General features: G+C 37.9%; 2 protein-coding genes and 1 non-coding gene across 7 annotated transcripts in view; all 3 read right to left on the bottom strand.

Annotated features, from left to right (window-relative positions):
- Nucleotides 1–823: 823 nt before the first annotated feature.
- On the bottom strand, nt 824–3,181 carry LOC106884682 (uncharacterized protein C10orf95-like). The gene is made up of 3 exons (XM_014936207.1): nt 3,079–3,181; nt 1,655–2,492; nt 824–1,322 (listed from the first exon to the last, which is right to left on the bottom strand). The coding sequence occupies exons 1-3, from the start codon at nt 3,179–3,181 to the stop codon at nt 1,115–1,117; spliced, it is 1,149 nt and encodes a 382-aa protein (XP_014791693.1). The 3' UTR covers nt 824–1,114.
- Nucleotides 2,007–2,078, bottom strand: TRNAT-CGU. The gene has a single exon. It is a non-coding gene; the product is annotated as a tRNA-Thr (tRNA).
- Nucleotides 3,182–7,987: 4,806 nt separating the features above from the next.
- Nucleotides 7,988–15,367, bottom strand: part of MKL2 (MKL/myocardin-like 2) — a 79,489-nt gene continuing 72,109 nt past the window's right edge. For all 5 annotated transcript variants that reach the window (XM_014936386.1, XM_014936390.1, XM_014936387.1 and 2 more), the window contains one exon: nt 7,988–13,432. In XM_014936386.1, the coding sequence (XP_014791872.1) occupies nt 12,894–13,432 (539 nt within the window). In that variant the 3' untranslated portion in view covers nt 7,988–12,893. The remainder of the gene's footprint in view (nt 13,433–15,367) is intronic.

The following is a 15,367-nucleotide window of genomic DNA, read 5'->3' as shown; positions in this document are numbered from 1 at the left end:
AAATTATTATCACGTTCATAATTCGGCAGTGCTATTTAGGAAAACATAAGTTCTGTCTGTAAACTATGGAAAACCAGGCTCTGTTACCTAATTTCCATGTGGGCCACGTAACTGATGCAGACTCACAGGTCTCAAACCCTTGCTCTGTGGGTGAGACGCAGCCAGAGCTCTCGTGTGTACCTGCCTTACTCCTCTATTTCTAGAAAAACAAGCAAAAATTTATGAAACCATTACTCATCACAGGCAGAATGGCTTCTCTCCAGGTTTATCCCTGAGGTTGTAGTAACAGAAAGCAGTATTTATCAGATACACATTTTGTCCTTGAGTTTGATTTTTATGTGTAGTTTTGAAACCCCTCTTATGAAAGCAGCTTCAGGGACACGGTTGTTCTTCACTGTCCATCATATCCAAGAGTAAAAATATCTAAGAAAACAGAAACCTATTTACAACATTTTGGGTTGTAGTTTTGCATGTGCTTTGTGCTGAAACTGTCACTGCTCAAAATCAATAATTTATGTTTTTCTTCTCTCTAGGGAGACTGGGCAGTGTCGTCACGGATTTCCTTCTGGAAATTTCAAGTTCAGAAATGAGCTGGAAGGTATACACTATGGTTTCCTCTCTGCTGATGCTTCACCAAAGTTATGCCAAATTTGCTGAAGAGCAGTTCTGGAGACTTGTGAATATCAACAGTAAACTGAGTGCAAAAAATTTTAATTACATGTAATTAACAGAGTCAGATAATCTTCATAACAGTAAATCTGTGAAAAAGCCTAATATAGAATAAATGGTTACAGCCCTTCTTTGAATCAAAATGCAACTTGAATGATGATTTTGACCTACCAACAGAATTTATGTATTTTATTGTAAAAGATTTTACAGAACATAGTGTACATAGTCAATGACAGTTATTTTTGTTCATACAGCAATTGCACAGATTTGATTCTGGACAAGAATGGTGCAGTTTGCAAGACGAAGGGTTTGTGGGGAAGAAACCAGAAGTGTCGGTGTGGCCCAACCAGAGGGCAGTGGAGCTGGAGCTGGTGAGTGGGCACCACACGGGAATCCAGGGGGATTTCCCTCCATCTGTAGCACGTTGGGATGGTTCTAAGCACTGTCAGCCCCTGACTGGGTGTGCTGGTTTGGCGGCTGGTCCCCTCAGCGTCCCCAAGCTGTGTCCTGGCTGCTCGTGACGCTGCTGGCCCAGCTGTGTCTGAAGCGTGGGGTGGTGGCTCATACTGGGAGACGGGGCAGCGTTGCCCGTCACCCCCCAGCAGAACCGGCCCCACCTCTCCGCCCCTGCTCCAAAGTGACAGGGAGTTTTTCTGTTTAAAAAAATAGAGAATTAAAAGCGAACAGTAACCAGATTGCAGATAATCCTTCTAAGCGGTCAGGGATGCAGATGAAGAAACCTCACCTTTTATCAACCAGAAGATGGAGCTAAATTAGTAAATAATTAAATGAATTAGGGAGGGAAGAGAGGGGGGAGCCCAACAAAAAGAACCAGGAATTGTGGGATGGGTTTGATAGATGCAGATTCAAATATGAGCATGTCCCACTTGTTCCTCACAGGAACCGAACCACCACTTGTGAGATGGTGAGCACCAGCACGTGCTTCCAGGCTGCTGTGTAGGACACAGGTGTGACATGGCTGTACCTTGGCGCTGGTAGACAGCTTTTCCTTGCACGTTTGGAACCATCTTCTCCTCTTGCTTCTTCAAGGTGAGGTCCAGACTCCCTTAGGTCCGGGTTAGACGCTCTGAAGGAAAACGTGGCCGGTGTAAGGACAGCGGTGAGGACGGTGGTTTGACCAAGGTGACGCGCAAGTGATGGTGGTTGTTTGTCCGGTTGTTTCCTGAGGCCAGGAGCAGCAGCAGCGACACTCCGCGGAGCGTTACTTGCGCTGGGTGCGGTGCAATGCCGCCCCTGGAGCCGTACCGGTCCCGAGCCGCCGCTCCCGCCTGCCCTTAAAAAGGATCGGGGAAGCTGCCACCGGCGCGGACCCGTTAAGGCACGGACGGGGTTCGAACCCGTGATCTTCGGTTTACGAGACCGACGCCTTACCACTTGGCCACCGCGCCTGCGTTGAAGGCTCCTCCCGACGCCTTTCCATCGCTGGCGCCGCTCCGGCGCTGCCGGCCGGCCGGCCTCGCGCCAGCGGCTCCTCCCCCGCCGCGTGCGCCTGCACCTGGCGGGCGCTGAGGCGGGCGCTGGGGCGCGTGCGGCCGTTCCCCTCAGCGCCGCCCGCGGGCTCCCCCTCGGTAGGTGCCCGCTGAGGGGGCGGAATCCGTGGGCTGAGGAAGGGTCCCCGGAGGTGCCCCGTCCGGGTGTGGAGGAGCCCCTCTTTCCGAGTCGGTACCGGCGAGGGACGGGTCCCCGGGGCCCTCCCGCCTCTGAGGGAGAACGGGCCGGGGCGCGGCGGCAGAGGGGTTCCCCGGGGGAGGCTGCGATTCTGTGGTGGCTGGGACACGGAGCTCTGCTGCAGCCGGCCTTCGCTTTACCAAAAGATGGCACTCGTACATTTAGATTAGTAAATCTATTGGCAGCAATTGCAATCTTCCTCAGGCCAAAAAGAACAGGTTGGGGGGCGGGGAGGGGAAGCAGGAGTAAAACTTTCCTCTGCTGTGAAAAGAAGCAAAAATGCCAGACGCCGGGATAATTAAGTGGTAAATATAAAATTAAACGTACTAAGTTCCTGGTACTTGTTCTCTGTAAGAAACTTAGTGTTGTAAAATACAGAGAAGATACTGAAAAACATGTTTTTCTAGATTTGTTCTCCTAGATGTTTACAAGTGTGACCTGAAAGCAAAGCTTTTATTTTTCATTTACTGCTCACTGTGGAGATCCCTTTAAAATCGCTATGAAACCTTTGCTGGATACCTAAGTTATATTCCATCTTTCTGGATGGAAGGAATTGTTTATTGACCTGGGGGAGTACTGATCCTGGCTATGATGTCTTTGTTTTGGGGTTTTTTTTGGTGGAAGCAGCATGTTAACATGTTAACAGAGGTACCTTTGTAAAGGTTGAGATCAGAGTTACTCATCTGGTGACGCTGCGATGCAGGTGTCTTAAAAGATTACGGTATCTGTATTCTTTTGGGATGTTCTTTGAACTGGGATCAGGAGAACTTATGGCTGATGATTTGACTCTAGGAACAAATTTCAGTTCTTTAAAAGTTGCCATTTGTCAGCTTCTCTGTGATAACTCTGTGCTTCCGTTTCAGCAAACGGAGCAATTTGAATTAGATTCACCTGGAGTGAAAGGTGTCTAATTTAAATTACCTCACCTGATAGTCAGCCCATGCTAAGTGTGTTTGCTGCTAACAAGCGATAGCTGTTCCCAAGGTGATTTGTTTTGTTTTTCAAGTTCTTGTGGGCATAGCTGATGGTGTGGCCAACCTGAACACTTGCTGGAGTTTATCTTCTAATCTTGTTCATCACTAGCTGCAAAGGGCATACCCTCATCTGGACTATGGAAAGTTGGGAAGCCAGAATACTACTGTTGTGTTCTGCTTCTGTCTTGATCATAGTGATCAGTGCAGCATTTCAAAAGCATGATAATACGTAGGAGTGGAAGCTGTCTCACTCAGCTCTCACTCCTGTAACTTTTACGGTAAGAAGTGACCTCAGAGGGCCCCTTATCTTAGCTGACTGAAGAAGAGTTACTCCTAGTATTAGGAAGCTGGCAGTAGGAAGGAGTTAGATTTCCATAAATCATGTTTGGCTGATGTCCTTCCATTTGTGGCCTACTAGCTTATTACAATTTATGCTCTTTTATGTGCCAATACTTGCCACTCGTAACTTGTCATTGCAGTTCCTGTGCAGCTCATGTCTGTGCTTATTTTATTTGTATTTTTGTATCTCTGTGAGTGGAGGAGTAATTTTGTGATGGGAGGAAGCAGAGGGGAGTATTTGAATTATATGTGGAATTCATATGAGTTACATCTCTTCAAAAACACCCCATTTTTAGTAAGTTTATTTGATCAGAATCAGAAATAGTATTTAATTGTAAAGCAGCTTCTAATGCTAAAGTTCTTCCTTAGCTGTATGGGGAGACTGAAAGTTAAATTTGAAATCCCAAAGCTCTTCTGAGTACGTTAGGAGGAAATACTTGGACAGATTTAAAAAACATTGCCTACTCTCTGACCCTAACTTCCTCAATGTGTCCAGAAAAAATGTTGCTATCTAAATAAAGTGCTATTTAATGGTGAGCTGATTTATCAAAACAATAGTTTTGACAACTAAAAATGTAATTTCAATTTAAAAATGTGTAGCTGCCTGTAGGTTTTTTTGATACTTTTGTTTGAAGTGTTTTTTTCTGTTGATCATTACCCCTGTTTGAATTCTGTGGGAAAGCCTTTATTCTTTATTCTGAATCCTCCTTATGCGGTATTCTCTTCTGACAAACTACTTTTTAAAAGACAACATGAATTTCCTAAAGACTTCCTTTCTTTCGAAGACTCTGATGCTGAAAAGATAATGTCAGAAATTTTGTTGGAAGAAGAAAATCACCAGGTTCTTCCTCCTCTAAGCCTCACTCTTATGAGATGGAGGTGTTGCTTTAGGAGAGGTCTTTGATTTTAGTGTACAAAACTGTGTGTACTAGTGTACTAGGCCTTTCTAGAAATCTCCCAAATTCTCTGGAGGAGATACAGGGGAACAGTCGTGTTTATGCAGAATTTGTGCAACTGCATAACTGAGTTTATAAAGACTTGCTATGAGGTAGCTGAAATGCTCCTCCGTTATCAATTACTTAAGTTAGACTATGTCCTAGCTTTATGTAAGAATGTTTCTATTCACTATTTTAACTTCTAATTAACAGTTGTCTTGGAGGGATTCAAGAACGATGCAGTGTTACAGTACAGTTGCCCTGCAGTCCTCATTCTACAGAGAAGACCAGAGACTCATCTTCAGGTAGTTTTTTATGTGAAGGGAAATACTTCTTAGAGTTACTCTATGATTTTACCGATAAACACTTAAAGTAAAAAAAAAAAACCCTTCTAGCTGCAGCCTCTCAGACACTCCTCTACTTTGTTACTTTGATTCTCTTTTAGAAAGGTCTCAATGGGGTTGTAGAGTATAGCATGGTGTGGGGGCAATGTGTGTGACTTTCTTTGCTATCAAGGAAACGGCTCTAGCTTGAGACAGTACAAATACTCTAAGAAATATGTCACTCTAGCACCATTTGTATGATACACAACAAGCTAATAGGCAGGACTATATAGCATTTAAAGAGTAAAGACAAATGTGCTAATGGCCATTTGTAGAGCATGGTTTAATATAATTGAGTTTTATTATTTTATTGAAAAGCAGGGTTTAGCTTCTGGAAGAAGTTCAGCATAATCTCAAACTTCATCAGTCCTTCTTGTCTTTATGTTTACATCATAATACTAATATGAACACACTTTGGTGGGGAGGGTTATGTGTTTATATTTCTTGATCTTTGTAAAGCAATCAAGGGTGCTGGCACCAAAACAAGTGCTTTATCTCTGAAATATTCTAACTATAAATTCTGGAATGCACAAACATAGTCAAAAAGCGCTGAACTTACTTTGCGATGTTTGTGTGATATCTGAGGGTAAGTTTGTGGCATATATGGCCTATAAACCTTTAGAATGGTTAAAGTTCATAAAGAAAAGGTATTTTATTAAATTTACAGGGTGTATTAGTAAGTTTTAATTTGTTCTGGTTTATGTGTACTATCTACTGCTTTATGGGTTTTGTAACACTTGCCCAAGTTCGGATGTCATCAGCCTAGAACTGACTTTAATAAGGAAAGGACAAGTGATCTAGTATGGGGACTGCCTCCACAAGAGGAAGTATCATGGGAACTACCATAGAAGTGAAGCAGCTTCAGCATGAAAAGAAGTTTGTGCATATTGAACAGCTCATAGCTCATTCTCCTGAAGAAATTCACAAAGGTGTTGCTAGAACACAAGTTGCACAGAATAAAAATGCAAATGCAAAATCCCACAGTCCAGCACTCTTGAAATCTTGGAAGAATTTGGGAGTCATGAATGAAAGTGGGTATAACCTTGCCGTCACGAGAAATAATTTTCTAATTGTTTCTTTGCTTTATTATAGGTCTGAAATATCCCTTAATTTCTCTCAGAAGCACCTTATTCTTTGTACTTATTTGTATGGCTTTTTTACAAATTATTTTTTATTTAACATTAGAGAATTACAGGTAGCCTCTATTCAGAAAAATGTGATCTAAACACAATCTACTTTCTTGTTAAATTCAAGACTAGTACTATAAAGTATAAAAAAGAATTGCAGTATTTTGTAGCTGATAAGAAAGTCCACATACATTTACTTGGGGATTATTTCTGTATCTGTGACATTGTAACTCAATTAGGAGCAGAAGTCCATATCGCAAGGTGAAATACACCCAGTAATCTGTAATGATATTTTAATAGTTTCATTAGACTTCACTCTAAGAGGCCTTAAAGGTTCATTTGCATAAGTGAACAAAATGTTGCATTTGACTCACAAATGAGGTTAAACTATCTGGGGAATATTCAGAAGCTTGCCTAATGGCACAAGCACAGCTTTCTAAGAGATGTATCTGGGCGGCCTGATCTGAGCAGCTCAGTGGAACCACTCTAACAGTCTGCTCCAGGGCAGTGACATGACAGGTTCACAACAGGAACTTGCAGCTCTCTGGAGTGCTTCATTTATTCTGTATTTTGAGCTGCTCTTTTTCCTCTCCCTGGAAAAAATACCACTTGGAGGGAGGAAGAAACTCCAGGTTTTTCCTTCTTCCTTTTTCACCCTGGCACTGTGAGTCGGAACAGTATTAGAGTGCCCAGTCTCCCTTGCTGTTGTTTTTACACATGGCTTCAGTGTTGCACCTTGTTCCTCTCTCCACCAGCAAAAAGCGTGGACTAATCCAAGATTATCCTTAGAGAATTTTGCTAGCAACTTGACTCTCCATGGTTGACAAAAATACATACTAGAATCACTGTATTTTGCCAAGTCTTACTACAGCATCTTGAGTTTTGATCAATTCTTGATTCAATTTCTTTTGATAGGGATGGGTTTAAACTATTGTTTGTTCAGTGATCTCTGTAGTTCCCCTACACAGTCATACCTGGTCAATGCATGCATTATGTAACTGTAAAGTCATATTCTGCACTAGGCTTCAGAAGACTTCTTAAATAAGGTGTTTTGCTCTTGTGAAAAAGAACAATGTCCAAAATGACTTAATATGTCTCTGGAGTTCTTACTACACTGTCAGAGTTTCTTAGGTTTGTGTCGTTAACACATGGTTACCCTCTGGGTAGCCCAGGAAAAGTACTCCCTTCCAAACTGTTCATACTTTTAGAAAGTACTATGACAGGATAGGGATTCCTGCAAGGTTAGGGTTTAAGATTGGGCTGATCCAAAAACCAGTCATTTTTCAGAGAACTAGTTAGTAGATGAGGTGTGAGAGTGTGAACCCCAGCAGCTGCATGTAATGAAAATATGATGACAAATTACAAAATAAGGATTGTACAGCTTAATGACCGATATAAAAAGGTCATTATTTACAATTGTTTTAATTTTTATGAAGCCTCTTCATTTAAAATATATTGAAGAGTATCATATATATTTTACCTGTGTGTTATGTAAGGTACTTACACTTGTGCATATATTAGAATTTTTATTTTTTTAAATGACAAAAAGTACTAAAAAGTCTGGATTCTTACCCCACCTTTTCTTGAGAAAAGAATAAAAAAAACAGACAAGGAGTTAATAATGGTAATGTTTAAAAGTCCAAATCTAAACTGAGAGTTCAAGAAATCTCTTCTTACAGATTTTAGCTCTGATTTTGAAGATAAACCATCATTCTTTTGGACTTTGCCTAAGTGCTGATTTCATTCTTACTCCTTTTTGTGAGAAAAGATACTTAGAACATAGGCTAAATGTTCCTAACTTGTAAGAGAATTTTTGTTGATTACTATTAATGATATTTTTCACTTTTTAGTAGTAAGCATGGACAAATGAACACAGTTTTCCTTTTTTATTTGAGACACTTAGCAAAAATGCTGAAATATCAAACATTTCCTCAGTAGCTACAATATTGCCACTATGTACAAAATATTTGATAAATGTAGTACACATATAAAAATACAGTATGCATTACATATATACAGTACAATGTGCAAAACATATGGCATTCAAACATATGGAATTGATTTTAGGGGTGCAAACAGCAAATACAAAGGCATCATGGTTTCTTATAGAAAGGCAATACATAAACTGACGCCCTGATTGCCATAATTTGCATTTAGTAAAGTAGTGCTTAAATGAAGAGCGCCCTAGAGACAGGTGTCTATCTTCTTCTTCTCACAAAATGAGATGCTAAGACATAATTATGACTATGAAAAAAAGAAAAGAAACACCTACTAGGGTTAGCGTTATTTCTACTGCAAGCAGTACTGTGAAGAAAAATCCTATCTGGAAAAAAGCCTGTGCTATTACTTAATACAAATTGCTCAAACAACAAAAACAGATCTGTACTGTTAAACATCAAAAACAGCTTTGAAAATATCTACATCCTTAATTTTAAAAAGTATGGATAATACTTTTGGGGATTTAATTTTCTATGTTTCAAAATACAAAGTGCCTCCTTTGGCAATATAAATGGCAATGCTTTGGTTCCTATTTAAATTTTTATATTATTATAATTTATTTTAGGCTGTCTTTTGAATATCTGAGCTGTATTTTTTATAAAAATAGTGTGATTATATAGTTATTAACCACTCCCTGCTTTTTATTGAGAATTTGCTCTCATAGCTAGAATGGCTTTTTTGGCTAGATTTCTACAAATACATTTATGCACTTTTAACTTAAAAAGTCTTTATATTCAGTATTGGACACTACAGAATGATGTAGGTGTCTCTTTTTTGCACTTTATTCCTCTCAAACTGGTATAAAAGGAATATTTGAGATTACTGCAGCTTTTAGTGGATGGATGCTCTTTGTTGGCCATTTATATACTATATGCAACTCCATTCCACGTATCTCACATAAAAAACCCATCTGTAGTATGGTCTAGAAGTCATCAAAAGGCAATTTAATAGACCACAACATAAAGAGTTTTAACACAACATTTACTAGAGATAAGTGGAAGAATTTTTTTCCAGTTTTAATAGAATTTGCTTTAAGTTTATAATACACTGAAGATGCTATCCAAATAATAGTTGTTTACATCAGTGAGCTTTACTGTGTCTTGATTACATAATGCCCTTCCAGTTAAATGTGTTCTGTGATTGTGTTTTCTCTGCCTCAAAAGCAGTTCAGCAGCTTGTGCTTGGTTTCCAATTATGGTGCCCACACTTTTCAGGCATCAAAATGTTTGAGATTATGTAACATAAAAGTTTATTATTGAAACTTCTATTTTGATCATCTGCTTCCCTGAACATAACTCCTCTTGGTGAATTTAGAAATACCTCAGGAAAAAAAAAATCAGTATTAAGTAGTGATTATTTCTAAAAGCTGTGGCCTCAGCTTTTTAAAGGTCTGATTCTGCAAACCCATATTGCTGGATTAGACTCTAAATTTCATTTTATTATCAGAGAGAACTGCTAAATTTATGACAATGATTTCTTAACTATTTATACTGTTAAACAAAATTTTGCCTGTAAACTTACTTGCCTTAACTAATGCTGAATGGCACTAAAAGTGCGTAACAAATACCATTTTTGTATTAAATGCAGGATGTGTCTCCTTTTGATTAACGGTAGCCTTGTCAGACATATGTCTGAGCTCTCTCTGTACCAACTTTTGATTTTCACACTGATAAAATGGTATTCTAATTACTTTGAAGAATTTACTAACAACACATTTGAGAGGATGTGTTCTGTTAGTATACTGCAGCCATTAAATGGCAAATTTAGTGCCAGTGCATTCCTTTGCAACTGTTCTCTTAATGAGAAATATATTCAGTTCTGTACAGTCAAACTGCACAGTCATGATGAAATTTCTAAAATGTATTGTATTTTTGTTACAAAAATTGTCATGTAAAACATGCACACACAAAAGTCTAAGCAAAACCTATTTCTGCCATAACAGGCATATATAACTATGGCAAATATATCACATTTCAGAACAAAGTCTAAAGCAAACCATTATATATAAGGTTTAATACACATAATTCTGAAATGTACAAAAAAGTAATCACACATTCCCTACACTAGAATATTTGTACTTTAAAAACTAAAATGATCCCTTAGATTTTTTAGTATTTTTTTTTTTCAAATAGACTTTGAGAGTAGAAAGCTATACTGTACTGATAACAACACATCTCAACTGTTTGGGTTTATTTCTGCACATAGATTCCTATGGATTAGTTAACATTCTACGCTGCCAATAAGGATAGTTTTGTAGCAAGATGACTTTGCCAGTTTTAAGCTCTATTTACATGCACATCAAAAATGACAGTACAGTTGCTCTAGGTTAATTTGTCTGCTAAAAATTAATTTACTTGCCTCTTATTTAATCAGGAGGCAGGGTCAAAAAGGGGTAACTAACCGCACATGTGGTTTGATGTCTGGTGTATCACACATAATAAATTGACAGTACTGCAGAACACTAAATTTCATTCAAAGTTGTTCCTATCAGACCAAGAGTCTTTAATTCTTATTCTCGTAACAGCTGAGGGCACTTAGTATCTCAGAGTATTAGCTCTCAAGATAACATGATGTGAAAAGGAATGCAAAAAGTTCAATGGATTTGTTCAATGTTATTGAAGAGTCCTATACCATCAAAATTTAAGGCATACAGTCCATGTGTAATATTGTACTCAATTACTGTAGGGACAGCAAGAAGGAATAAGGAAATATGTCTTTCAACTTAATCTTTTGCTGTGAAAATCTCCACAGATTGTTTTTCTGGACTTTCAGATTAAAGTAAATCCTGGCCTGTAAAACTATTGAAGATATATAATGATTTAAAGTGCTGATAACTGATATGATGCAAACATGTGATGACAGTTTAAACCCTGAATCAATGATAATAATCCACTATTTTATCTGAAGCCAATGGAATTCTATAACATTAGTAAACCAGACTGCATTGTATATCTGGTGACATAAATTTGCAGTTAATTCCACATCATTTTCTGACAAAAGCATTTAGTTTGATATTAACATGATTGTGTTGTGCGGCTTGTTGGGTTTTTTAATGTCATACAGGTTGCTAAATAGTTAACAGCTACTTACTGTTTTCATTATTTCTCTCTCTTTCATTACTCTAAGAAGTAAGCAAAAGCTTCAGGGCATTTTTCGGTAGTTCCTACAAAATGTTATTTTTGAAGGTTGGTGGTGAGGGAGGAATTCTGCAATGAGAATACCACGTTTCCATTGTTCAGGAAACAGGAGACTGTTTCCTTTTATCTTAATTTAGGAATTCCCTCATAGGAAATAATTCCAATTTTATATTTGATTATCAGCCTATGTCATCTATGGCAACATTTAACAGCTATTACCTGAGAAGACAACCATAGAATTACAGAGTATGTATTTTACTTCTGTTTACATTTTTTGTTTGTTTTTTCAACTGCTTTCATAAAAGGCTCTGAAAAAAACCAACTAAGGGCTTTAAAAAAATAATATTAGTAATATTTTCATGTGCTGTGAGGTAAGAGCTTAATTTTTGCTATTATCTGTTTCAGGTATGAAATATGCCTTCTTATCACAAAACAGTACATTCTGATACTGCTTATTAGCCTTTTATAATTTTCCATAAGAGTGTGCTATTTAGGATTCTCACTGAGCAGCTTCTCCATTTAGCTTCCCTGATGTTATGTAGTGGTAGATAAAGCTTCAAATAGATAAAGTATTCATTAAGAAATGATGGTTGTCCTGTCAGTACTGTCCCCTGCAACTCAGTCTGATCCTACAAACATCTTTTATTGAGGGCATTGGGACTATTCTTGCATAGGTGCTTGCAGGATCATAGTGCACAACAGCATTAATTAAACTTTTCTACTTCCTCAAACTGTTCTAATATGCTGAGATACTGGATTCAATGATCTAACAAATATCCTCAAACACAAAGTAAATTAGGATATTTATTATTTCCATTACAGTAATTTTTTGTTTGAAGACCACTGTTCCCCTCTGTTCACAAAAATAAGCTATACAAAGTTAAAAGAGTATACAAATGACTGTCTGATATACACATTAAAACCCAGCTATTAAATCCAGAGAATTGCTATACAAAATTCAGTGTTCTCAATATTACCTGGCGTAGCTACCTTGGATTTCTTGCAGTTACACTTAATGTCCCTTTGGATGCAGTTAAATTCTTCCCTCGTGATTAAAGAATGGGGGAAGAGTTTTAAAAACCACAAACCCAAAATATAAAAACAACTTGAACAAATTAAGAGACTAGATATATGAAATTTCACTGAACCAGCCAGTGCTTCTACTTGCCTTTGCCCTCACAATTAATTTTGAACCTGGCTCAGGCTATCCACAGGAACAATGAAGTGCAGTGATACCTCCCCCAAACATTTGCTCACTGTGCCAATACAGACAGTTGGAATCTCACTTTTTCTCTCTAAGTTAAGCCATGTTGTTTTGCTCATTTAAGCATTACAAAGTCTGAGACATAACTTCATTCTTAAATATCTGTGATACATTTACCTTGGGGTACTTCTAATCAGTAAGTATGATCATCCTTTCTTGACATGTGAAATGCAACTTTCAGAGGGCTCTGATCTGCATTACTGATAGGAACATAAAGTAACTCACTGTTGTAAACTTGAACATCAATAAGGAATTAGCTTCAAGCATTTGTTCTTCCAAACATTACTGTCTTAATTTATCTTAACTGCAATCAGAATGGTATAATAATGGACCTCTGATGTAAAAAGACTTGCAGGTCATGTTCTCATTTGCTATAGCTTAATCCCAGTGCAACTGTAGGTCTTGTGGATCTAGAAAGTCAGTGGAAAACACGCTGGGGGCAGTAGAACTGAGAGGAGTGAGTCCAGATGAGGAGCTGGGCATTGTAATGTCTAGCCATTCCATATTGTCCAAATTTGTATCAGGAAGGTCAAGAGACAGACAAGAATTATTAGTGGCAAATTGTGCGTCGGAAGTTTCCATGGGTGAATGAGAGTGATCTAAAATGCTGGAGTGATTAAGCAGATCATTCTGGAGGTCTTCAATTAAAGAAAATGACTCTCTGTCCTCATTACTGCTTGTCAGTTGAGGAATTTCATTACCTGATGGTAAAGTTCCATCCAAGAGGGCTTCAAGTTGGTTTTCCAGACTTATAGACAAGCTGGTTGTTGATTCTAAGGACACAGGAGGAGGGGCCATTTGGATTTGTGGTGGTGGGCGGGATATCACTGTATTTACTGGCATTGTAGTGATGTTGGCTGTTACTGGTCTCATTTTAGAAATGGGAGATGGTTCCTCCTTTATTGGAAGGGAAATCTCTGTAATAAAAAAAAAAAAAAAAGAAAAACACTATTGAATTCAGAAAAGATAATGACATACGTCCTTGGGCTTACAACTTCCACCCCTTTTTGCCCACTTTGGGATGCATCCACAGTGAACTCAAAGGAGTTGGAGTCATTTTGGTCTTTCTGATAATACAAACACTACATACATCAGACTATGTCAGGTACTCTATGAACAACAAAGCATTTTAAAACAAGTTCCAGAGTTCTGCTTCCAGTAATGCTTCAGCTAATTAGAATGTTTATAGTGATGAAAAAAGGAACATTTTTCTGGATTTTAGCTTTACCTCCTTCACGTTTATAGTTCTTCTGACTAATTAGAATAATTATGGAATCAACACATACCCTCATTTAGAGAAGAATACCTGGACCAATTTTCAGTTCCATCCCTGTTTGGTGCTGTGTCCACCTCGATGAATTAGAGTCTAAGAGGCCCATTGATGTGATTAGGATGCATTTATTCCTGATTCTAGAATCTAAAGCTACTCTTCTGTCAAGAAGTTCCATGTAAGATAGTGGCAGTAACAATATAATGAAATAAAGCAAACTAAGTTCCAAGTAATTCTTATACATGAATGGAGTGCAAAAATAAGATTAGACAGACTAGAATATGCAAATAAAGCTTCTAGCACAGATGATGTTTCTGCCAGCAAAAATATAGTTGACAATATATTTTGCACCACTCTTCCAAGCAAGACCCATCTTCTTAAAACCTGTAAGAGTACCTATTGAAATGCTTGTTTATGAAAAGCAAAGCATTACTACATGGACCCTTCTCAATCTCCTGAAGCATATTAATAAAATAAACATTTTTCAGTGTAGAACTTGCTTACGTAAGCACAAAACCCTGAATGCTTTACTTTGTTTTTCATCAAGATGGTAAGGAAACATTTGGGTTTTTTATGGCAACTTGGCAAATATGGAGCAGTTGTTACCTTTAAGATCAAATAGGTTTAGTAATGTAGCACTCAAAGCAAATAAGTAAGCGCACCAATGATTTCTATATCCTCTGTTCCAGAGGTAGAACTTGGAAGTACATATGCAATATTTTAATAAAAGCACTGAAAGAATTTTTTAATTTAGCTTGAGTTGTTCACTGCACAGGTAACTTATCTCAGTCTGTCACTCCATTTTCTTCAGCTGACTTTGCAATTTGCTTCAAGAAAGAGAAAATACTTTGATATTTAAAATATGGCTAAAATCTTCTAATAGCCTACAATCAGTCACTTATGTTCTGGCAGTCACTGCTGTCGAGATCCTTGTATGACAGTAGTACAAAACATTAAGTTAATTGAATTGCTTGGCACCAGAACATTTCTCAGTATTGTAATGGCTTCTTAGTCTACAAACCCTAATTATGCCTAAAAGCCTCCTTCTTTAACTGCAAAACTACTTTGTATATTACTTCAGTTATTTCAGGCTTTTTCTGATAGCTCCCTTACTTTAACTGACATAGGAAGTTGTTATTCATTCATGTCTCTATGTAGCTCATACATACTTTTCCCAGTAATGTATCTCTGATGTTTAGAGTGGATAATACATGGTCATGTTTAATTAAATTTTAGTATCAACATGCGTTAACTCTTACCTTATTCTGTCTTTTGTATAATTTCAATATACATTATATGGGCTTGCTCAACTTTTCCAATTTTGATAAAATCCATCTGTGCTCACTTAAGGAGTTATTTTAATTGTTTGAATGCTGTGTGGATGATTGCAAAGGTCTGCCTGGGCTAATTTACAAGCAGAGAAGTTCCACTGCAGGTTGACTGCATGTGTTTTGGTAAATGTTTTCTTCAATGGATAATTATTGCAAACTTTCAGAAATACTAGTTTCATCCAGTCTGGATAGCTTCTACCTCTTCTCCCTGGAATAATTCTTTCCTTTGATCATAGAATCGAGTTTTTATT

Source organism: Calidris pugnax, unplaced genomic scaffold (genome assembly GCF_001431845.1).
Source record: "Calidris pugnax isolate Ruff unplaced genomic scaffold, ASM143184v1 scaffold17, whole genome shotgun sequence".
NCBI lineage: Eukaryota > Metazoa > Chordata > Aves > Charadriiformes > Scolopacidae > Calidris > Calidris pugnax.
The sequence above is the reverse complement of the archived record's forward strand: the minus strand, read 5'-3'. Positions and strand labels throughout refer to the sequence as shown.